Below are 25,218 nucleotides of genomic sequence, written 5' to 3'. Positions count from 1 at the left end.
GGGAGCGGCTCAGGACTTCATGTCCACCATAATAATCATATCTGGCCCCACTCATGCTGCTGGGCACACTCTGGACCTCGTTTTCTGTGCTGGATGGGGTGATAGTGATCTTGGAGAAACTCTCTATAGTTCAGTTGTCATGGGCAGATCACTACCTGGTGGGGTTTAGATTTGCTGGCACTCGGAACCTCTGCAGAGGTGGAGGGCCGGTTAAGATGGTCCGCCCCAGGAGGCTAATGGATCCATATGGTTTCCTGACGGCTCTTGGGGATTTTCCTGTTGCCTTGGCAGATGATTCTGTCGAAGCCCTGGCCGATCTCTGGAATGGAGAAATGACCAGGAAACTAGGAACCTAGAAAACCAGGGCCGTGGACACAACTGCTCCTGAGTGTCCTCTCTCATGAAGTGGAGCCGCACCAGCGCCCTGGTTTTCTAGGGAGCTGGCAGTGATGGAATGAGTGAGAAGACGACTAGAGCGACGTTGGCAGAAAACTCGGAGTGAATCCGATCGAACACGGGCTAGAGCCTATTTGAAGGCCTACTCTGTGGCAATACGGGCAGCAAAGAAAATATTTTTTTCTGCTACTATTGCGTCTGCAAAGAGCTGTCCAGCGGAGCTGTTTCGAGTGGTATGGGGTCTTTTACACACCAGCCCACAAGAGGATAATTTAAACCTCTTGACAGCTCGCTGTGAACAATTTGCTCAGCATTGCAGACAAAATTGCTCAGATCCGATCTGACTTGGACGCTATAGTTGATACAGACCCAGTGGATGTAACTTTGGCCCCTGCTTGTCCAGTGTTGTTGGATACTTTTCAATTTGCACAGCCTGAGGATGTGGAGAGGTGAGAGCCACCATGTGTGTTCTAGATCCGTGCCCTTCCTGGCTCATAAAAGCAGCCAGAGGTGGACTGGCCAAGTGGGTAAGGGGAGTGGTTAATGCCTCCCTTAGGCAAGGCAGAGTTCCAGCCTGCTTGAAGGAGGTGGTGGTGAGAACTTTGTTAAAAAGGCCCTCCCAGAACCCCACCATATTAATTATTGGCCAGTCTCCAATATTCCATTTCTGGGCAAGATATTGGAGCGTGTGGTGGCCTCCCAACTCCAGGGATTCCTGGATGAGACAGATTATCTAGAACTATTTCAATCTGGCTTCAGACTCAGTTATGGGACAGAAACAGCTTTGGTCACCTTGGTGGATGACCTACACCAGGAACTAGACAGGGGGAGTGTGTCCCCGTTGGTTCTGCTGGACCTCTCAGCGGCTTTCGATACCACCGACCATGGTATCCTTCTGGGCCGCCTCGCTGGGATGGGACTTGGAGGCACTGTTTTACAGTGGCTCCATTCCTCCTTGGAGGGGCGGACCCAGAAGGTGGTGCTGGGGGACTTCTGTTCGACTCCCTGTGGATTCCCTCAGGGTTCTGTTTTGTCCCCCATGCTATTTAACATATACATGAAACCACTGGGAGAGGTTGTCCAGAGTTTTGGGGTTCAGTGTCACCAGTACGCTGGTGACACCTAACCCTACTTTTCTTTTCCATCTAATTCCAAAGAAGCTGTTGGGGTGCTGAACCGGCGTCTGTCGGCAGTAATGGACTGGATGAGGGCAAACGAATTGAAGCTTATTCCAGACAAGACAGAGGTGCTCCTGGTCAGTCAAAAAGTAGATCAGGGAATAGGGATACAGCTTGTGCTGGATGGGGTTACACTCTCCCTGAAGACACAGGTTTGAAGCTTGGGTGTACTTCTGGATTCAGCCCTGAACCTGGATGCCTGGGTTTCAGCGGTGGCCAGGAGTGCATTTGCACAGTTAAAGCTAGTGCGCCAGCTGCGCCCATTCCTTGAGATGTCTGACTTGGCTACAGTGACAAATGTCTTAGTTACATCCCGTTTGGATTACTGCAATGCGCTCTACACGGGGCTGCCTCTGAAGAGTGTTCGGAATCTTCAGCTGGCTCAAAGAGCTGCTGCCAGACTGCTGACTGGGGCTGGTTAAAGGGAGCATACAACTCCCCTGTTACAACAGCTTCACTGGATCCCAGTCTGTTTCCGGGCACAATTCAAAGTGCTGGTCATGTCCTATAAAGTCCTATACGGCTCAGGTCCAGGTTATCTGAAAGACCGTATTCTCCCCTATGAGCCTACTCATGCCCTGACATCTTCAGGGGAAGCCCTTCTCACCGTCCCGCCACCCTCACAGGCACGCCTGGTGGGAACGCGGGAGAGGGCCTTCTTGGTGGCTGCCCCAAGGCTCTGGAACTCCCTTCCCAGGGAGGCGAGAGTGGCACCCTCCTTGATATGCTTTTGTAGGCATGTAAAAACTTCTTTTGTTCCAGCAGGCCTTCGGGGATAACTAGTCTGGACCTGTGAAAATATGATGGATGGATACTATTTTTCTTGTTGTCTTTTAATATTTTTACAATTTTAATATTGATGATTTAATTATATTTTTAACTTTTATACACTTGTATTTATATTTCTATTTATAGGTTTTAATTATGTAAGCTTTAATGTTGTAAAGCCGCCTTGAATCCCAGTATTGGGGGAAAAGGTGGGATACAAATAAATATAATAACAATTATAATGGCTGAATGGGGACTAGAACCCAGATCTCCCGGCTCCCAGTACAACACTGTCACCACTACACCACACTGGCTCTCTTTGTAGGGTTGTAGGCCAAAACACTGGGAGGTTTTGCTCACCCCTGACCTATAAGCATAGTGCTTTACAAAATATGAGAATAGACCCCTGCCCCAAGTGGCTTACAATCTATAGATCAACACAAGGGAGACAACAGAGGAAAGAGATGGAAACGGAGGCAAGGGTACACAGGGGAAATATATGCAATTATTTCAGCTACAAGTCAGTATGAGGGCTTGGGAGTTGTGCCTAAAAACATGCGTTAAGCTTTTAAGGTACTTGTGCTGCAAAAACAGCAGATTCACATGGCTACTCCCTTGGAAGTTTCATTGAAAAAACAAGCAAGGTAACCTACTTGCAACCTATAAATGTCACGATTCCCAGGAGACAATTCAGTTAAGGCTTCTCCTGCCCTGTTCTTCCATTGGTCCTCAAACAGAACCCCAATTCTACCCCACAGCAGGCAGGGGAAGAGGGGAGGCAAGGTAAGGTAACAGATGCAGGAGTGAGGCTGAAGAAACTAGCAGTGTCTCTGGCAGACTGTTAGCCTTTAAAGGAAAATGCAACATGCCCAGCTTGCAGTCTGGAAATCCTACATGAAAGTTCATCAGGCGATTCCTTTGATCACATCTGCATCCTCCCCTTCCTCCTCAGAACAGCCAACACGGGGTCTATCCCATTTGATCCTGTCAACAACACTTTTGTGGCTGGTTTGGAAGAGAGACAGCGAGTTCTTCAAACCCAACCTGGAGAGCTTTATGGTTTTGTAAGTGTTTGAACTCGGATCCCCTTGGCCCAAACTGAACACACTACCAGCTACACCACGCTGGCTCTTTAAACCACTCTACAGTGCAGTTCACTAGCCACCAAGCCCACACTTATTCAAAGGTAAGTAGCCTGGAGCAGCATCCATGCAAATCTAGGAGGACACTCCTGGATTCATTACGCTATAAATATTTTGCAAACAACCCAACATCATAGTCCTATGCATATTTATTTGGAAGTAAGTCTTGCTGTGCTCAGTGGAACTTACTCCGTTCAGTGGAACTTACTCCCAAGTAAGTTTAGGATTTCACCTATATCCACTTACCTGGGAGTAGGCCCCACTGAACATTGCAGGACTTGCTTCCAAATGTAAGACTATGGTGCTCCCTCCCAAGGAAGGCTAGGTTCATTCCCTCTCTGGTGTTCTTCCGCTGACAGGCAAAGACCACTTTATTTAAGAAGACATTTAGCCTGTAAGTGGGTCTGGTGGGTTGGGTGCTGTTTTTAATATTTTTTCTGTAACTTATGTTTTTATTGTATTTTAATGTATTGTTTTAATCAATTTTAATAGGTCCTCTGAGCTGCCTTAAGTGCCATTTTTTTGGTAGAAAGGTGGGGCACAAATAACTAAATAAAAACCCCCAAATTATTTCTATCCATTTCATTGTGAAAATACTGGTTTCAAGCCTAAGTATTTCTGCTTAGCTGGGTTGTGGAAGGGTACTGTAATACATCATTGGGAAATATTTAGGGCGTAATCCTATGGGGATAGGCGGTCGCCTCCAAACTCAGAGTCCAATGTTATCCAATGGAGGGCAGGAGAAGCACGGAGGGGATAGATTTCGGCTGTCTAGCCACAGGAAGGCGGAGCGGGGGTGGAGGATGCCAGATGACACATAGGATGTGTCGTACTGGCATTTCTGCCTTCCCTGCCCCAGAATGCCCCCTGGAACGACCCGTTTTGGCCGCTCCACACTCCTCTTCAGAGCGCGGGGCTGTTTCGCGCTGCCTGCAAGGCAGCGTGGAAGGGGGGGAAGTCGGTTCTCCAGGAACCAAACTCGGAGCGCAGGCTCCGAAGTCAGTACTCAGAAAACCCGATATCCTATGGCCATCTAGCCCCTAAGTAGCAGCCATAGGTTTGCTCCCTTAATGACTCAGTGCAAATAGTTTATAAAGTACGGAAGCAAACACACGAAAGGGAGTATTTAAAAAACCCCAGTGCACATTGGTAAAACTACTTACATTTAAATCCACACACTCCCAAGATTAAGTCACAAAGTAGTGGATCTTTTCCAGAAGATTTTTTTCTGCGAAATAGCACTGGATAAGCCCACTGTCATTTTACAGTCAATATTGCTATACAGTAAGACAGCACAATTAGTTAACTGGAGGGGGGCCGCCTTTAAGATCTACCTAAATAAGAATTCTGTCTAAAACAAAAGTCTTCACATGCCCCCAACAACAAACACTAGCCCTACTAAAGATGGGTAGGGGGTAGCCGTGTTAGTCTGCTGTAGCAAAATCAATGAAGAGTCCTGTGGCACCTTAAAGACTAACAAATTTATTAGGCCATAAGCTTTCGTGGGCACTGTCCACTTCATCAGATACAAGCGGATAGCATCCACAAAAGCTTATGCCGTAATAAATCTACTAGTCTTTTAAAGTGCCACAACACTCTCTGTTGTTTCTACTATAGATGCTATCTGTAGTTGTTCCCATTTCATCGCTACAGAAAAAGAAATTGGGATTCTGATGTTAGAGGGTTTTGTTTTTTTTTTAAAAGAAGATGCACTTGCATTTCAAGTTTTCCTGAAGCCACACTGAATGAATCTGCGTTGTACAAAAAAGTGCCTGTCAACAAAAAAAAACCGCAAATGACCCCCCCCCCCAATGTTGGAGCTGTGCCCCAGTCTACACATAAATGTTTACTCCAAGGGAAAGCACCCTCCTCAGAGTACAATGGGATCCTCTCTCACGAGGAAAAGTGCACAGGATTGCAGACTCCCAAGATTCAACAGCCATATCCGAAACGCAGATTGCAACAGGAAACCGCTGAACCTCAATTCCTCACGAGGTTCGACTGTATCTCCTGTGGTCTGAACAGGGACCAAGGGCTGTTTTATTAAAATACATGTGTTAATCAACTCAGCAATGCAAAGATGTCTGGGTTATCACCCAACGACTGTCTTGTGAATAGCAACTGTTAACAGGGAAATAATGATCTGTACTTTCTGCATTTCATTTCCCTCTGGCCTCACTGTTTGCAGTCCGCCTCCCGCACAACCATGCATGTATAATAAGCAACTCAAGAAACGCTTCATGCATCTGCTGAAATGCACTATAGTGCACGAAAGCTTATACCGTAATAAATGTGTTAATCTTTATGGAGCCAGAAGACTCTTGGATGGCTTAAAAACAACAACACACCCTGTATCAGGCGCGCATCCAATTACAGGGCCTTTTGCTTCATGCGCCCCACGATTTCCCACCAACACCCCCCCAGAACTCACCTTGACAAACGCGATCGGAGTCGTCGTGCCTTCGATATCTAGCAGGAGCACGCTGACTTCTGCGGGGACCGTGAAACCCACCATGTCCACCACTGGGCAAGCGAACCCGGAGGGGCCGCTGTGCGCGCGCACGATCAAGCCAGGTGCACACGAGCCCCGGAGCGCAGCTCAGAGACGCGGGTTTAAGAAGCGCAGCGACAAGCTTGCAAAGCCGTTCGGATTTCCAAAGAACAACACGCCCCGCGCACAGGCGAGGGAGGAATAACCCACGTGGCTGGAAGCGAAGTCGCCGCTACATCCGGATCGTTAGGACCTGATTGGCGGCCAGAAGGGGAGCGGAAGGCAGGAGAGTCATCATGCGCTGGGCGGTGGGGAGAGGGGGGCGGAGGGGCCGGGCGGCCCTCCCCCGAAAGATGGAGGCGGGTGGCGTGTGGCCAGCGCACGCCGCCACCGTCTCGGGTGCAGCCCTGTGCGCAGTGCAATCCCATCCATGTCTACTCCGGAGCAAGCCCCGCTGAAGCCAGCGTGTGTAGGAGCGGACACCCCGCGGACGGCACGTTGCCTCGGAAGCAAGCCCCGCTCCAGAGCTCAGCCGCGCTGTGTGTGGCTTTCTCGGGAGCAAGCGCGCCCGGCGAAATGCGAGGGTTTTGCGCTTTACCGGCCACGCCCGTCGAGGGAACTCCCGAAACGCGTGCCGAGGCTTGAGGGTGCGGCGCGGGGAGGCTGCGGGCTTGCTGCGCCCCTCTCCGCGGCGCCGCGTGAAGGTGCAGCCCTCCTGGCATTCTTGCACGGGAGGGAGAAAACAAGGGCGAGCGTGTGTGAGAGAATGCGGGCTCTCGCTCGTGCCCCAGCCGGGCGCGTGGTCGTTGCTCCAGTTCTGCCCTCGACAAAAGTAGTGCTTAACCGTTAGGGACGTCTTGAAAACCTTGTGCAACACACACACCCACCCAACCGACCGTGTGGTGCAATAAAGCCGAGCGGCCATTTTCCTCACTATATATATAGTGAGGAAAATGGGTGCATTCACCCGTCACTTGGTCGAGATATACATATATTTTCCCATATATCTATATTCCTATATATAGAGAGAGAGGGGGAAGGAGGAACACACACACACGCACAAACACACACACGTACGTGATGGGTGAATGCATCAGTCTGCAGCAGCAGCAGCAGATCATTTCCCTGAAGATTTATTGGTAGGACAAGCTGCACGAGCCCCTTATAGACGCATCGCCTTCTGGTTAACTCGACATCATCATAGACCGTGGCTGGGGAACAGCCGGAATCTGCCCGCGCTTTCCCGACCTCTTTTAGGCAGAGGCTTCATTTGCGAGGTTTTTAGCGCCCGCTAAATCTGGCACTTTGGGGCACTGGGCGGTTGGGGTAGGATTTTTCGTGGGATTTATCAGAATTTAAGAACATAAAAAGAGCCCTGCTGAATCAGACCAAGGCTCATTGGTGCACTTAGGTAATTTTAGACTCTAGACTTAATGGTCTTACGCTCCCACCCACTTTTCTTAGATGCTAATGGGTATTACTTCGCTTCAACACGTTGCAAGGCTAGCCCTGCGACTTTTGGAGGCCCGCCTCATTCTGCTGAGTGGAGCCCTGGACTTCTGCCCCAAAGTTCTGCCCTGACGGCACCACTCCCAAGAGGCTATCTAGATTCTTAAGCTAGTGGCTGATTATGTGCTGTGTGAAGAAGTGTTTCCTCCTTATGCGCGAGTGAGGGCTGTTTTTCATAAACTGGCTGCTTCTTTCTTTTGTGCATTCTCTGAAACAAACTGGGCAGAGCAAAAACATCAGAGTGTCCTGTGACACCTGAGTCACACGTTTATTGTGGCATGACACGTTGTGGCATAAGCTTTTGTGAGTTAGAGCCCACTTCATCAGGTACATGAAGTGGAAAATTAAGTTTATTGGTGTATATTATACACACACGGATATATACATCTGGAAAAATCATACTGCAACAAACCAATTAAACCCTGAAGCAGCCATAGCATTTTTGAGTCTAATAAATATGGCATTCATGGGGCTTAGTGATGTGACTTAAATATTTTTTTTAATATTTAATTTCAGAATACATACGTTAACTACATTCCAGGCAGAAAGCATCCCCCCCCACACACTCACTTACTTTGGTGGTACCAAATTGTACACGTTTGAATGTTCTACACAGCATTTCATTTATATGAATAGGTGGCAGGATGCAATAATGATGTCTTTAGCACCATTTTATCTTCTGTTCCTTCAGGTCTTTATCTTTTTTGAAGAAGTGGGTCCTAGCTTTAAACCCAGCCTGCTATCTGCAAATCCGTTTTCATTTTTTGAAAATATACATGCCTGTTCACCTCCCCCCGCCCCCCTTGCTCTCTTTCTGCCTCTCTCCTATGCTCTGCAGTTGTTCTTATTCTTTTAAAAATATTTTAGGAAAAATTGCGTTACTCGCCTTACACCAGACCATGGCCTGTTCTCAGTAACAACCCACAAATTGTGTCCATGGAAGATCTGTGATAGGGGAGTCTCTTACAGTCTTTCAAGCAGAGAATATTTTTTTCTAAATTCCTTTCTAGGGACATCTGCTTTCCATTCCTTTGTAGGGGGAGGCGGTGTGTCAATTTGTCACTCTTTTCCAAGGAGAACAGCTGTGTGAGGGATACATCATTATTACATCCCCCATTTATTATACAATACCAATTCAGCCTGAGCTCCGTATTTCTACTTAAGCGACTCTCTAGGCCCACTGAAGGTAGGGGGAGGACACTTTTAAAGTGAAACAGTGCAATCCTATTCTCAAATTATTCCCACTAGGTGGGGTAAGATATCTCCTAAATTCTCCTGGGTCAACTTGACATGTACTAGCACTGTGACACCATTATGTCTGTGGTACACTACTTGCAGTGAAACTCTTATGCCAGTGGAGCATTTTTAGCACAAACCTTGGGTTTGATGCTTACAGCTGGGAGGAGGAAAGGGATCATGTGGTGGGCTAGGACCCGGGGAGACTACAAAGGCTCCATCACACATCTTTTCTGTCTGTGGCTGTGTAGTAGGATATTGCTCCCTGGACTGGGAGTTTTGAGTTCAAGTACTGCTGCCTCTCCCTTTTCTCTCTGATTTTATTACTACCAGTGGAATTCTTAAATTTAGATCCTATGGTTTCAGATAACACCCAGTATAAAATTTGCCATTCTTGGGCAAGGTGTTGGAGCGTGCGGTGGCCTCACAACTCCAAGCCGTCTTTGATGAAACTGATTATTTAGATACATTCCAATCAGGTTTTAGGCCTGGTTATGGAATGGAAACAGCCTTGGTTGCCCTGGTTGATGACTCACGCCTGGGAATGGATTGGGGGAGTGCAACCCTGTTGGTTCTTCTGGACCTCTCAGTGGCTTTTGATACCATCGACCATGGTATCCTTCTGGCTCATTTGCCTGGATTGGGCTTGGGAGGAATGGTTGTAAAGTGGTTCTGGTCCTTCCTGAAGGATTCAGGAGGCGGTGCTGGGGGACTTCCATTCCACCCCATGACCGTGCTGCAAGGTTCTATCTTGTCCCCCATGATTTTAACATCTATGTGAAACCACTTGGGGAAGTCATCAGGAGGTTTGGGCTGAAGTGTCATCAGTATGCAGATGATACTCTGCTCTACCTCTTGTTTCTATCTGCACATCCAAAGGAGTGTCTGGAAGCTGTTTTTGAACCACTGTCTGGGGCTGTTTTGGGATAAATGAGGGTGAACAAGCTGAAACTTAAGACAAGACGGAGGTACTGCGGGCTGGTAAACCAACTACTCTGGATGGAGGTTTACAGCTGGTCTTAGACAGGGTTGCACTCCCCCTAAAAGACCAAGTGTGCAGACTGGGAGTCTTCCTGGACTCTGCACTAACTGGGGAAACTCAGGTGGCTGCGGTGTCCAGGAGTGCATTTTACCAGCTTAGGCTGATACGCCAGCTGCAGTCCTATCTGGAGAAGACAGACCTTACCTCACTTATCCATGCATTAGTGATGTCCAGGCTGGACTACTGTAATGTGCTGTACGTGGGGCTGCCTTTGAAGATGGTTCAGAAACTTCAGCTGGTGCAGAATGTGGATGTCTGAGTATTGGCGGGGGCAAGGTGATTCGATCACATAATGCCTATACTGTGCCAGCTGCACTGGTTACTGGTGTGTTTCCGAGACCGATTTAAAGTGCTATTTTTGACCTTTAAAGCCTTAAAACAGTTTGGGACCAAGTTACTTGAAGGACTGCCTACACCTGTATCAGCCTGCCCGCACTTTAAGATCAGAAAGAGAGGTCCTTCTCATTTGCCCACTTGTGAGAGCAGTCAGGTGGGTGACCACACATGAGAGGGCCTTCTCTGCAGTGGGCTCACACCTTTGGAAGAAGTTGCCATCGGAGGTCCACGATGCTCCATCATTGCAGGCTTTTAAGAAGCCCTTGACAACATATTATTTTACCTTGACCACCTCTTGAAATGATTGCTGCTGTTGCTGTTATTATTGCTATTTTATTGTGTTTATGTTTTTATCGCTTTTAATATTTTAACTGTTTTTATGTATCTTATTGCCATAAGCTGTCTTGGGAGGGCTTCTGCCTTGAAAGGCAGCCAACATATATTTTAAATAAAGAAATGAAAAGGAAGACTGTAAAGTGGAGACTACATTTGCTCTTCCCAGGGATGGGACTCAAACCTACATCTCCAGTTTCCCCTTACATTACTCTCTTGCACTGAGCTACCATCCACCTCACTGTACTGTCTCCTGCGATATTGTAGTGTGCATTCTTCCTTGTGAAAGTACACCCCACCCCACTTCCTTGCAAAATGCTTGCTCCCCTCACATAACCATCATTACTAATGTTTGGGGTGCAATTTTATTGGCATTTTCTGTTCAGAATCCTTTGTACCATAGCAAGCCTCAAACACCCTCCGATGGCCTTTTAACTGCTGGGCTATGTAGTTGGCAAGTTGGTTCAGATGGAGTGTTACTTCTTTCTTCACTGACTAGCCCTGGATTTTTACCTAGCAAAAAGGTCATTTACTGTTTGGGGTGCCAGGGGATTTGAAGCGGTGTCTGAGGGAAGCCTGAGTGCTTGTGACAATATGTGTCAGTTGCTACACTCACCTATGGTCTCTTCCTGGCAGTCCCGTGTGGAAGGGGGATGTAGTGATTAGTGCAAAGTCACTGTAGGGTTCCTGTCATTGTTATGTATTGACTGATGCCTTCCATGTATGGCTGATGTGGGAACGTTAGTGGTGGTGTTGTGATTGGTGGGTGATGGTGGAGTTACCAGGATCGCTGTGGGTGTAGCTGAAGTATTCTTGTTTCTGCAACAATTCTTGTGCTTTTTACTTCGCTGCTGAATGCACAGGATCACAGCTATGCTAAGATGGCATTAACTATGGTCTGCATGTGCAGACAGCACATGGGGACCATAAGCTCAGGCTACCTAGAAGCTTGTGGATGTGCCTGGTCTCAGCACCAAGAGTAATTGCAAAGCCAGAACTCAACCCTGTAACAGGTGAAAAAGAAGATGGTGCCTTTGAATATATAATGCTGGAAAAACTTCCCAGTCATACGATGTGAAATCCAGGCAGGCCTGTGGTCTCATTTCAAAAAGCAGCATTCTGGCCAGCATATCACCAGGATAGGTTTCCATTTGGGGACTGTATGTATATTAGGGCACAATCCTATGCATGCTGGCCGGGAAATGCTGGGAGTTTGTAGGACTTTTTCTGTGTAAACTTCCATAGGATTGTACCCTTAAGCTCTTTCAAAGCTGGAGGGAAGGAGGTAGTTGTCACTCACTGTGCCATCCCTCATTTTAAGACATTGTTTCCTCAATTTGTTTAGACATTTCTACCCTGCTTTTCTTTACTATCAATAAATTCAAACTGGCTTAAAAATTACTAAACCACATCAAAACAGTAAGTACAATAGTAAAAAACAATCCAGAGACCTCAGTGGAAGAAAGCGCTCTTAACAGTAGACCCGAAGCTTCAGAGTGTGTATGTGGGTTTCAAGGAAACAAAGAAGTTTCATAGTTTAGGAATAATTCCAGTTGGTTTGGGTTGAAGGCTAAATGTTTTTAAAGACTGGTATTGGAAATGAGGGATGTTTATTGCGTCCTAACTATTGGTCTGTGATGGACCTTCAAAATAAGGATGCCCTTTACAGGGCGTACAAGATTCCATCCACTGTGTTAAGCTGATGGAAAAAGATTTTAAAAACATAGAAAGTGGGTAGGGATGTGTGTTCTTGAACAAATGGAAAAACTGTGTTCCTATGACAACTTAACTGGGAGTAAGTGAAAACGAACTCAATGATTTATTACATTTTTTTACATCCCACCCTTCTTGGAAGGTCAGGTTCTTAAGAGTACCAATCTTCCCCAACCTGGTGCTCTCCAGATGTGTTGGGCATCAACTCATATTATCCCCAGCTAGCATGGCCAAGGCTGGAATACAAAATTCTCCCTTTAGCAACTCTGTGAGGTAGGTTAGCATGAATAGCCAAAGATCGCTCAGTGAACTCCCAGACATTTGAACCAGGGCCGCTCTAGTCTGACCCTCTTAACTACTCCATCACACTTGCTCTCAGTAACTAGGTATAGGATCAGACTGTAGGATGCTTCTCTGTGAATGAGTACTATAGATGCAGTGCTAGGCACGTGTGTATCCCATCTATGCTTGCTGACTGGAAATGTCCCACTGAGTTCAGGGCATGATTGAAGTACTTGGAAGAAGTACTTAACTTCATGCGAGAATTCAAGTCCATCTGGAAACACCTTCATATGCAGAAGCCCTTTGCTTTAACGGTTATTGCTCTAATGATTAGTATCTAATCCCCGAGGACTCAACTTCCACCACATGTGTGGACAGTCAAGGCACGTGGCATAACGTGTGAAAGAGACCAGAAAATTACAAACTACGTGAGTAGGATGTTTGCATGGGGGGCGCTTTTGGAAAGTACAGAGCCAAAAACAAAGCTCCCGATAGTGCGTACCTTACATACGCACTTTCACAAGTTATGCCGAATGCGGGTCGGGTCGGGTGGAGCCCGCGGGCATGACCCCCCCCCAAACACTGTGCAGACATGCAACGTGCGTCCCACTCTTCTGTTTACTCATGATGAAAGAAATGCACTCTGCACTTTCTCAGGGGCACCTCCACTGATTGTCGACTATATGGAGTAAAAAAAAAAAAAAAAGTGATGCCAGGTGCGGGCCCTGGTAAGTTCCCTTGACGCAAATTAAGGCCAGCTTGCAAATAAAGCCTACGGCGGTCGAGAGAATCAACTTCTGAGGAAGTTTACTCAGAGCTACAGCCTTACTCAGAAACGAGTCCCACTGAAATCGGCGGGATACATTTCCGAATAAGCACCCGGGGGACCGAAGCGGCAGGCAGGGAGAGGCCCTTTCTGCTCTCCGCGCCCCGCTCCGCTCCCCTCAGCCGCCGCCATCGCCCTGCCGCCACGGCGCCCTCGTCGACTTCGGAAATTCCTCCACCCTCCGCGCCTTCAGAAGTCTCCACTGCGGCTGCGCCGCCGAACGCGGCTGATTGGACGAGAGGCTCCCTATATAAACGCAGCGCAGGCTCTGCCCGGATCTCTTGTTACGGCCGCCATTTTAATACCCTCTCTGGGTCGCTAGTGCTGACTCCTCTTTTTTGTGTGTCTGGGTGTGCGCGCTTCTTCTCCTCCTCAGCCCGTTCCCGCTATGGAGGACAACACCGACTATGGCAGCAGCAATAACAACAACGCCGGCTCCGGCGGCGGTCAAGACGACTTCGCCGAGGGCTCGAAGATCAACGCCAGCAAGAACCAGCAGGATGACGGGTACGAGGGGAGGACAGGCAGGTGGAGGGAACAGCCTCGCAGGGGGGGGGGCAGAAGAAAAAGAGATGTCTAGCCGGGCGCCATTTTGGCCTGCGAGAAAAGTAATGGAGGGGGAGGAGGGGGAGCTCGGTAAGGCCCTCAGCCTGTCGGCCGGCACGTGATCTCCGGCTCTTCCCTTGTATGCGTCGCCCCCCTCCGTCCGGCGCCTTGATTCCCTTTGTGTCTTTCCTCCTCTTCCCCCGCGCGTGCTGGCCTTAACTTCCAGATAGGCGGGACCGGCAAAGCTGCCAGTCAAAGTGCCATGATGCAATCGGCAGCCTATCGCAGCCTGGCGGGCGCGGCGTAGCCTTGGGCGGCCGAGAGCGAGCGAGTGCCGTGTGCGCAGGGTGGGCGGGGCGATCTCAGCCAGGCGAGGCCGGGGGAAATAGGCAGCGAGCGGGTGGTTTTCCGGGCTGGCGAGCAGAGCTGTGCGCCAGGCTGGCCGCCTCTCTACCAGGTGGTGCCAGCATAGAATTACCATACGGCACTTTCTGACATGCATCGTGGAGGCCCAATTTTAACCTCGACTGTAACTACCCTGCCTGTTGGCTTTAACGCAGCCTTCCCCAACCTGGTGCCCTCCAGATGCCTTGGACTACAACTCCCATAATACAGTAGCCCACCCTTCCCCAACCTGGTGCCCTCCAGATGCCTTGGACTACAACTCCCATAATACAGTAGCCCACCCTTCCCCAACCTGGTGCCCTCCAGATGCCTTGGACTACAACTCCCATAGTACAGTAGCCCACCCTTCCCCAACCTGGTGCTCTCCAGATGCTTTGGACTACAACTCCCATAATACAGTAGCCCACCCTTCCTCAACCGAGTGTCCTCCAGATGCCTTGGACTACAACTCCCATAATACTCTAGCCAACATAGTTGCAGTCCAGCACATCTGGAGGGCAGCAGGTTGGGGAAGGCTGCTTTAGCATAGCCAGAGGCAAAAAAAAAAGTCCAGGGTTCTTGGTCTCTAATTAGCTATGTGGAAGAGGGAATCTGACAAGTTCGGTAGGCCTTCAGGGGAGAGCCTTTGTTGTGGCATACGCAGGTGCTGCGATGTGAGACTGACTGGGAGACTTGGCCTGCTCTACTGTGAAGCTCTCGTTATCATCATCATCATTTGTTTTAATTGTTGGCTTGACTGCTCTTCATACGGCAGTTGAGAGAGCCTCTATCAGGATGATCAGGTTTAAATTGGGTGTAGATTTATTTTGTAGTTTCTTGTGTGTACAAAGTGATTGTAACGTAGTGGCTAAAACTGACTGGAAGTTAGGCCCAGTTCAAATCCATGAACTTGCTGGCTGCCACAGGCAAGCAGCTTTCTTGCCCTAGTCTCCCACTAACAGGAATCTGTCAGGGTTGTTAGGATTGCTGAAGAACATACAGGTTAAGTGCTTTGAGCTCAGTGCAAGAGCTTATTGGCATGGTTTTAATTTGTAACGTGTCTTTTAGTCTTGTGTGTTACATTTTCAATAGACTGTGTAGTAGGTTGTCATAGTCTTGATTTTAAATAGGAAGTAAGGCTGAGAGTGATTATCATCTAGGTAGTTGCCTGCAAGGTCTCACCGCTTTGAGAAGTTGCGCTGGAGTCTGTTCTTGCTTTTTTATAAGTGGCTTGTTTCAAGACTATTCAAAGCTGACAATTTTCTATCTATTGTTATAAAGTGAATCTTGTGTTTAAGGAAAGCCAATAATTATACACTTAGCTTTTGAGATACGGTGGGCTATAAATCAAATACATAGTGTTGTTTCTCTCTCCCCCAAATGGCAGACTGTCTTAAATCAAGATGGTCTGCATTTGCTTGAGAGTAACAGCCAAACCTTTACGTTTACTTAGAAAGAAGTTCCTTTGAGATCAATTGAACTTTCTAATTAGTATGGTTAATATTTCTTGAGTGTGGCTGAATGTAACATCAGAGTTCACAATCTCTGTTTATGTATTTTAAACTGTATAAGTTGGCTTTTGGGTTGAGGCAATTGCATTGGCAGAAGTTTGTCATAATCTTGGAACAGGTTCAGAACTGTTCTGGGATCTAGAAAAGTATATAGCTTAGTGGTAATGCTTGGTAGTATTTGTTATATTTTTTTGAGGGTAAAAATCTAGTACTGTAATTTTCACAGTTGTTAACATTGCACCCATCTGTGGACCGTGATGGAAATCAGTTGATTAATATCATGAGGGATCCCCCCCACCCCCAGTTAAAAATGAGGTTTTGGATTTTTCTAGCATTACTTGTGGTTCAACCAGAAGTGTGAGAGCTTTAACTTCTCTTATTTGTATGGTAAATAATTTGGTCATGCTACAAGATGGGGCAATCCAACTTAATAATTCTGTTGTATTGGTTTAGTTTAACTGCCTTATAGAATTTCAGTTTTGCTAGTCACACTGAACATGTTAATGGATATACGCTTATGTAATGCTTTGGGGTGGTATCATTCACTAAAATCCGTGTTCTTCCTTTGCAGTAAAATGTTCATTGGGGGCCTGAGTTGGGATACAAGCAAAAAAGATTTGACAGAATATTTGTCTCGCTTTGGAGAGGTGGTGGACTGCACAATTAAAACAGATCCTGTCACGGGGAGGTCAAGAGGTTTTGGGTTTGTGCTTTTCAAAGATGCTGCCAGTGTGGAGAAGGTATGTAGCCACAGTGTACATGGCCATAAGGAGCATCTCCAAATATTTGTGTGGGTCCTCCTACTTTTGAAGCTAAATTTGCACTCAATGTCTTTTTAGGTCTTGGAATTGAAAGAACACAAATTGGATGGCAAGCTAATAGATCCCAAAAGGGCAAAAGCTCTGAAAGGGAAAGAGCCACCCAAAAAAGTATTTGTTGGTGGATTGAGTCCAGATACATCTGAAGAGCAAATAAAGGAATATTTTGGTGGTTTTGGAGAGGTATAATTATTTGTTTAATAGTTGCCTCTGTCTAACAATTTTAGAGTCTTTGGTCGAGGGGCATTGTATAGCATAGTGGCTAGTTAAAAAGTTGCTTGCTTATTCTAAACTATAATATATCTGCTTGGAATGATTTTGAGTGACCTTGACCACTTTCTGTTGATGTAGTTGATCTGTACAGCTTCTAAAGCAGAGAAGAGGGTGGGATAAAGGCAAAAGAGAAAAGATTGGGATAAATACAAGGGTTGCATTTACATAGTAGGTAGGGGGGATAGAGTTTTATTTCTACAACGTTCCAGTTTAGGTTTGATTCTTGGAAGTTGCCTAGAAATACTAATTAGTGGTGGTTTCACTGTTAATGTGCATGCACTTAAGAGTAACAAATAAAAAAGATAATCCTTGTCCCAATGAGCTTACAGTCTATACAACTTAAATGGGGGAACTAGAGAAGGAAGAAGTTAACAAGAGAGGATCTGGAGAGATGAGGGTGATGAGATGAATGTGAATAAATGTAGTTAAAACATAAAAAATATTTTGGTTGGTTAAGGTTATCTTAAAAGTTTTGAAAGAATGCATGGTACCGTATAAGTGAGATGGAATTCCAGGCATAAGGGGGTAGAAAGGGAGCACTGGTTGAGAGGGGGAGCTGGAAGACGGAAAGTATAGACAGGGTATGCTGGGAAGCACGGGCAGAAAAGATGAGGGAAGGGGCAGGGACTTGGTACTGAATCAGTATATGCTTATAATTTTTTTATGTGGATTTCAGATTGAAAATATTGAGCTTCCCATGGACACAAAGACAAATGAAAGGAGGGGTTTCTGTTTCATCACATACTCGGATGAAGAACCAGTAAAGAAATTGCTGGAAAGCAGATATCATCAAATTGGTTCTGGCAAGGTATTGCTGTTCAGTTTAAAGAATTTGTTTGACACTTGTATCTGCTCTTACCTGCAAAAACAATGATAGCGAAGCCCCTCATAAACTTTGTATTAAAGTTAAGAACTCTGTTTTCTTCTAGTGTGAGATCAAAGTAGCACAGCCCAAAGATGTATATAGGCAGCAACAGCAGCAACAGAAGGGAGGCAGAGGTGCTTCATCTGGTGGGCGTGGTGGTTCCAGAGGACGTGGCAGGGGTAAGTGTGTGAAACTGGAAACTTAAATCTTGACTGCTGAAATGTATGTTCAGAAACAAATTGAAATAGGAAATTGCAACTTGAAGGAGATGTTATTGAGTTAATGGGCATGAGTGCAGGGAAGATGAGTGGCCTTGCTTATGGTCTGTGTCATGTTTTTGCAAAAAGGCACAAGTCCTATTATGAAGGCTTCAGAAGTCTGAAATAGTGGAGTGGGAACCAAACTGAGAAATCTACTAGTAAGATGGGTATCTTGCATTTTCATGCCTGTAGCAGCTTTTAATTTTTTTCACTAATGCAGTAAAGGGTCTAAAGATGTAATGCCATGGTCACTTCATTTTAGGTCAAGGCCAAAACTGGAATCAAGGATATAACAACTATTACGATCAAGGATATGGAAGTTACAACAGTCCTTATAGTGATCAGAGCTACAGCAGCTATGGTGGATATGATTATTCTGGGTACAACTACCCAAGTTATGGCTATGGACAGGGATATGCTGACTACAGTGGTAAGAATGTTGTCACTCAGTTTTGTATCTAATCTAAACCATATATTTAACTGATCTTGCTGTCATTCTTTCTCCCCAGGGAGCCCTGGTACCTCTCTTTGTGCATGGGGAGGGGGGAGGGGGTTGGTATTTCTTAACCTCAGACAGATTCTTTAGATTCTTTGGGTTAAAAATTACAGAAATTAGTGTAAGATATTCTGTAACTTAAATATAAATCTTAGGATGGATGAATACCTTCTTTAATATCCACCAGAGTTTTCTGTGATGTTGTGTTGGACTTTAAGGCTACAGGTTTTCTCTCTTCTCAACAGGACAGCAAAGCACGTATGGAAAGGCATCCCGAGGTGGCGGTAATCACCAAAACAACTACCAGCCATATTAAAGAAATACTTGGGAATAAACAGGTGTGTACTGAATGAAAGCGTCATCTCCCATACAGCTAATCTAATTTAATTTAAAGATCAATAGACAACGAGTAAAAACCACTTTCTTGGATAGCCTGAATTTTTTAAAATTATACCTACCTGTGTTTAAAAATGTGTGTTAAAAACTCTTTGTTTTAAGTGTCTATAGATCTTTAACTCTGTAAAAGGTGGTTCGTCGTCCTTAGTACTTCAGAGAAACATAAGAGTTTTTCTGCTTACAATGTGTGCCAGGTGGTGTTGAGGAATAATTAAACTTAATAGAAGTATTAACCAACAGGTAAAGTACTGAAATGGGTACAACTTAAGCAAAACAAGATTGTTGTCTTCTAACTCTGACATTATACCTTGTTTGTACCCGCCAGCGGGAACTTCATTGCAGGCCGTGTGTCACCCTGACCACGTCTATCTCTGGGGGTCGCACGTTGCAGGCAGAGCGCAAGGCATACACCAGAAAACGCTGTCCTGTGGTATGGTCTCTTCCAACTTCATGTACCAGCGTAAAGATTAAAGTGGAAAACTTCAGACTTTGGCTTCTTTTTAAAAATCTTCTTTGAAGATTTAAGTGTCTTAACTTAAAATGGTTTTTTACAGGAGTTAAAGTGCATAAATGCCTTTACAGCTTAATCATTTTTGGTCTTCTGTTTAGTGTTGTATATCAATTGTGGAACCTCATTTTAAGTGTTCGTTCTTTAAGATTTAATGCTTGCTTTTTTCTTTTATAGCTATTAGTGAAATCTACAAACCAAAACGAACTTTTAAATCTGGGAACATTAAAGATCATATGCAAATAGCAGTTTCTATTTTAATCACCTGGCTAACAATAATTTTCCTTGGTGTATTGCCACTTTCTCTTTCCCACTATAGCAGTTGAAGCCGTGAAAGGCTCTTCCGCAGCTTGGTTTCTAGCAAACCAAGAACTTCTTTGCTGAGTTTCTACAGTTCTTTGACATGCTCCATCATTCGAGCTGAACTGGTGCATCTGGGCACGTAAAGTGTAATTGGGTCATCAAAAGTATTTCATGTTGACAGATATGCATATGATCTTTAACAGTGAAGCGAGGAATAAATAGAGGACTTAAAGCAGTTCATGAAAATGGACCTTTTAAAAATGCTTGAAAATGTTGCACAGGTCTCATAATTATTTTGTCTTGGTTTTGTAGGTAGAGACTCTACAGCAAAGCCATCTTGCAGAACATCAGGACTGACTGGAGGGTGGTCTTCGTGACATGAGATTATTTTGTAAAAGACTTTTAGTGTATGACACAACAGTGTCCATCTGTACATAGTGGCCCGCTAGTTTTCTTTATGGTTTTTACTTTTTGTCTTTTTTGTCATCTGTGTTATGATGCCAATGTGGTTCTTGTGTTTATACAATTTTTATTTGTATAATTTCTTGTTGAATGACTCAAATAAAAAACTTACCTTCTGTGATTGCTGTCTGAGGATGCTATGGCCTGCCTTCGTTCAGAAATGAGAATATTGAAGGAGCAGTGTGGTTAATGCTTTCCTGTCTCCATCCGTATATACTGTGGATATTGTGTGACTAGGGTAATATACTTGGCTTAATACTTTGTGCAGATATTGACAATAATACTAATGAACATAAGAGCTATTAAATGGAATTAAGAATGTGGCCCTGATTATTTAAAAGTAACTAAAGACAAAAATAGTCTCTGCCCACTCCTTTAAATTTTCTGGTTCAATAAGTGATCTGTGTCTGAGCAACTTTTCATTTCCAAAATCCAGAACAGTAACAGAAACCTAAGATTTGATGGAATGTTGCAAAATCAAGTACTACTTAAGCTTTTGCCAGAAAAACACTGAATTTCTTACTGGGAATGCATGAGTATGAGAAGCTAGGACTGTTGTATCATTGGTTTTGAAAGTTGTTGGCATATCAACATGGGATTATGCAGGGAATCCTGTGTAAGAGCAGTATTTCAAAACAACTTATTTAACGTCTCATTCAAAGCTTGACGTAATCTTCCAAAAAGACTAGTTTCTGCATGTAGCCAGGAGCAAGAGTTGATTTTTAAAGCTTGTTTCTTCTAGGGTGTACCTACAAGTCTTAAAGCCTGTCCTTCAACTGATGTGAACAAGAGACCTATGGAAACTTGCTGATGTATTTTGATGTGATAGGCATGTGATTCTATTACTGCCAACTTGCTGCTGGAGCAGATCCAAAATCGTACCTTTGTCTTGGATCCTTCCAAGATTGAGGGCCCTGTTTTATTTAAAAAGTCTCTCGTGCCATTTTCCCTTGACAGAGGTGGGCATCCTCAAAATGGCAGTTCTATCAGCTCTGGAACCAGGGCTTTGCAAAATGTTAAGTCTTGTCAGAAACTTCTGCACCCAATTCAAACTTCAGACCTGCTTTCAATGACAGTATGTGACTTCTTTTACTTAACTGTACCAGAAACCACTTGCAAGCAATAAGTAGATACTTTTATTGAAGGAGAGAAGAATGGAGAAGAACTTAAAGAGGTAGCAGTGTTAATACTGCTGTAGCAATTGGATAGACGGTTACTGCCGAATGATGTGCTGTACCTGTAAGTTTGTGTATGTGTTTACACGTTTGCCAAGATGTGATTAAGCTGTGTGCTGCCTTAGAGGTTTTTTTTCCAATCTCTAGCCCATCCAGGAAAACGTTTTCAGACAGCATCTTACTACTGAATCACTGCCACCCATTGGATCATATGTGCACATCCTTTCTCTGAAGTAATTGCATCTTGTTTGACTTCATACATTTTTGATAACCACTTTCCTGCCTTCATTTTCATGAGCATCTGATGGATGAGGAAAATGCATCTGGTCTTGGGGTGCTCCCAGATGTATGTTTGTTATATTTCTGTACCATCCAATAGCCAAAGCTCTCTGGGCAAATGGAAGGTTTCTAGCATGTGCAGTTATTCTGTCTTCCTCAGCTTTTTCTTTTTGCAGAAAGAAAAGACCGAAGAGGATTAAGTACAATGCAGTTACTACAAGGTCCTAACAGAGCAGAAGCAAAAGGGTTATGTAGTTGAGATTCAGAATTGCTCTCTAAGGAGGCATCTAGACAACCTTTTATCGTAATGTTGCCCTGCCTCAGTTCGTTGAATTTTATTCACATGAATTATGAATAAATTCATGTCATCTTCCACATGTAACCCTCCTTCCGCAGCTTATCTTTTTGCAGAAAGAGAAGGACTGAGGGCAACAGCCCTTGATAAAAAGCTCGTCGAGCTGCCTCCTTGGAGGGCAATTCTGAATCTCAACTACATTTATTTATTTTACTGCATTTATATCCCACCTTTTTTTCCTCTTACAAGGAACCCAAGGCAGCTTAAATTATCTTCCTCCTCTCCATTTTATCCTTGCAACAACAACAACAACCCTGTGAGGTAGGTTGGGCTGAGAGTGATTGGCCCAAAGTCACCCAGTGAGCTTCCATGGCTGAGTGGGGACTAGAACCCGGATCTCCCGGCTCCCAGTCCAACACTATAGCCACTACACCAGCACTACATAATCCTTTTGCTTCTGCTCTGTTAGGATCTTGTAGTAACTGCACTGTATTTAATCTTCTATTACAGAAGTGTGAATTCTGTTTTAAGAGCCTTTCTAGTATAATTGCAGTGGAAAAAGCTAAAGGAAGTTTATGTAAGACTTGGTTTAGAGTAGGATTAAGCACCAGTGTGATGGCAATTTTTATATACAAGGGGTGTCTAGATGGCCTTAGGATTTTTCTGTTCCTAGAAAACTCACTCCCTGCTGCCTCCCTTGCTGTCTTGTAGGCAGCATGGTTTGTCCCTGGCTCCATGCTTGTAAGAGCAGTGTGGGCAAAAAGGGGGCGTTCCCCCCGGGAAGGGAGGAGACGGCGGAAGCATGTCTGGCCTCTCCTCCCACACTGTTGATGTGCCCTAGCTAGACAGCCAAACTCAGCTGTCTAGCTGCAAATGCAAGCTGGCCTGTGCATGGAGGAGAGGATCCCCTCCGTACTCTGCCTGCCCTGTGTTGGATCGTTGGCTGCCTCTGAGTTCAGAGGTGGCTGATTATTCCCATAGGATTGTGCCCTTAGGTGCATGCAACTGGGCTGGCTAAAGCAGATTTTCCTGCCCCCCTCCCTGTGGTAGACACAATCTGGGTGGAGGTGGAGAATGCGGCAAGGAAGTCTGCTTTGGCCAGCCCAGTGGTATGCATCTAAAATTGGATCCTTGTATGGATCAGTGTCAAATTAGTTTCAGTAACTTTAATAAATTTAATAAATAAATAAATAAAATTAATCGCCCATCTGACTGGGATATAATCTAAAAAACAGTTGGTTTCAAGTCCACCAAAATGGGTTTAAGGATTCTTGGCTGAATGTTGGATTGAAAGCTGGAGATTTTGTTTGGTTCCGGATCCACTGCTGGCATACAATTCATTGCTTTTATTTGTCTGATCCCTGTTTCATAACTGAGTGAATAGTTCAACATAACAAGGAGCTCTTTTAAGTCACCTCTAAATGTCAGGGTGGAAAAGGCATGAACAGATGTCAGAAGAGAGACCCTCTCCTGCTGTGTGCCAAAGCAATAAGAAAGTCTTCAGAAATTTAAAGTTCCCAAGCAGGTTCATACTATGATGCACTCATACACATACACAGTGGCTTAGCCAAGATGAGTACATGACAGATGCAAGCCGGGGTGGTGGAGCGGAAAAGACAGACTTCCTCATTTGTAGTTCAGTCACATGAGTTCTTATTGTGATAGTGATGTCTTGAGTTAGGCTTCTGTGGCTCAGAGCATGTACTTTGCACACAGAAGTTCCCAGATTCCCTGATACCTTCAAGCAAGGCTGGCTTAAGTCATGGGCTATCTGGGTGAAAGCCCAGGCCTACTGTTGGGAGGTCAACCAATATTCTAGTCCCAGCTCCGAAAGGTCATAAATGTTAATTCTTACAACGCAGTTTTTTGTTTGTGCCGTGTCTTCCATGCTCTATCTTTGCATTTGCTGCTCATGTACACAAAATGCCTAAGATGTGTAGACATCTGCTGTGGAGCCAGGGAAGCCATGTGATATGGCCCCACAGTTGCTTGTACCCAAGGAGACTCCTTCATGTGATTAATGTGAAGGGGACACGAGAGTCTCTTGCTTCCAGGAAAGCAGATTTTGTTCCGCTAAGACAGTAATTCTTCCCTGCGTTGTACAAAACATAGTTGTCTTTGTGCGTGCATGTGTGTGCATACATTGTGTGAGTTTGGGGGGTGGGGGCTCACTACAGCTTGCTAGACCAGGATTCGTGGTTTATTTCTTACAATTATTTATATGGCTTGATCATGGCCTTGATTGGGCCTTGTCTCCAGGTAGTGCTGGGGCGGCCTCTGTCTAAAGCCTTAGAGCAATGTTTCCCAACCTTGGGTCCCTAGATGTTGTTAGACAACAGCTCCTATCATCCCTGGCTGTTGGCCATGGTGGCTGGGGATAGTGGGTGTTGTAATCCGTCAGGATATGGAGGGCACCAGGTTGGGAAAGGCTGCTCTAGAGGGCCACTGCCAGTTATTAAACCTTTCAGCCGGAGGGCCAAATTCCATTTCCGAGAACCTTCATTGTCAGAATGCATTCCAGTCGTGAGTGGGACCCAAAGGCAAAAGGGATGGGGCCAAAATACTAAAGATACCAGCATATTTTAGCTTAAATCTCTTCCTGCCAGTAACTAAGTCTTAGGAGAAGCATTTCAACCTTCTAGAATGGGGAAAAAACTGCACAGACCCCAAGAAACAACAAAAGGATCAGTGGTTGAGAAAAAGGCCATCTGGGGAACTCTGGAGGACCAGATTTGGCCCTGGGGCCTGAGGTTCCCCATCCCTGCTATATACAATAGTGAGCTAGATAGTCTGGCCAATGTCAAACAGCTTTCTATGTATTATAATCAGTGGAGGCTGGAGGCTTCGATTTTGGTGGGGCTATGGATCCATTCTGGCTTTCAGTCAGGAGCAGCCAGTACTCTAAAGGAGCTAGCCAGGGTGCTGAATCTGTTTTGGGGGGTAGGGTTTAGCACCTTGGATAGTGCCTTCTGCATTCTAGCTGATTCTGCCTGAAACCCAGAATGGATGCACAGCCCCACCGAAATCGGAGCCACCAGCCTCCACTGATTATAAAGTTTATGGTGTGTGTGTGTTTTTGCAGGGCCTTGCAAACTGTTGACTATAAATATATGTATTTAAAAATACTGCTTTAATGGCACACTCCTCTTCCATATAACGTGTGGTCGAAAGGATGAGAGAACTGCCCTTTTTCCTCTGCCTTTCCAGGTCGAGCCCCCTGAAACCGCTCCGTTTTGCTTCTGCTGCCTTATCTAGGATTCAGAAGCTTCTCCTTAACTGCGCACGCACGAAATGGCGGCGGATGAAGGGCTGTTCTATCTCTACATTCTTAGGTCTATGAAGAGGACAGAATGGCTGGGCGGGGCCGGGGCGTGGTTAGGATAAGCAAACCATAG

The 25,218-nt window shown here is 45.5% G+C and overlaps 2 protein-coding genes across 4 annotated transcripts in view; one reads left to right on the top strand and one right to left on the bottom strand.

Moving 5' to 3' along the window:
• The window catches only part of ENOPH1 (enolase-phosphatase 1), a 29,339-nt gene extending 23,199 nt beyond the window's left edge, over window positions 1-6,140 (bottom strand). The window contains exon 1 of the mRNA XM_084855457.1: window positions 5,916-6,140. Within this exon, the coding sequence (XP_084711583.1) occupies window positions 5,916-5,999 (84 nt within the window). The 5' untranslated portion in view covers window positions 6,000-6,140. The remainder of the gene's footprint in view (window positions 1-5,915) is intronic.
• A 7,387-nt stretch (window positions 6,141-13,527) lies between these two features.
• On the top strand, window positions 13,528-20,195 carry HNRNPDL (heterogeneous nuclear ribonucleoprotein D like). Of its 3 annotated transcripts, XR_014791961.1 has the most exons (9): window positions 13,528-13,759; window positions 16,265-16,433; window positions 16,533-16,694; window positions 17,461-17,592; window positions 17,714-17,828; window positions 18,172-18,339; window positions 18,651-18,743; window positions 19,127-19,231; window positions 19,925-20,195. XR_014791961.1 is itself a non-coding variant. In XM_084855456.1 (8 exons), the coding sequence occupies exons 1-7, from the start codon at window positions 13,641-13,643 to the stop codon at window positions 18,719-18,721; spliced, it is 936 nt and encodes a 311-aa protein (XP_084711582.1). In that variant the 5' UTR covers window positions 13,528-13,640; the 3' UTR covers window positions 18,722-18,743; window positions 19,925-20,195. The 3 variants fall into 3 exon arrangements, 1 of the variants encoding a protein (XP_084711582.1); XR_014791959.1 differs by having other exon boundaries at window positions 18,651-19,231; XM_084855456.1 differs by lacking the exon at window positions 19,127-19,231.
• The last annotated feature ends 5,023 nt before the right edge of the window (window positions 20,196-25,218 follow it).

The sequence above is a fragment of the Heloderma suspectum genome, chromosome 5, assembly GCF_057233095.1.
Source record: "Heloderma suspectum isolate Gila_16-S chromosome 5, 16-S_ref, whole genome shotgun sequence".
Taxonomy (NCBI): domain Eukaryota; kingdom Metazoa; phylum Chordata; class Lepidosauria; order Squamata; family Helodermatidae; genus Heloderma; species Heloderma suspectum.
Note: the sequence above shows the minus strand (reverse complement) of the source record. Positions and strands in the feature narration are given on the sequence as shown.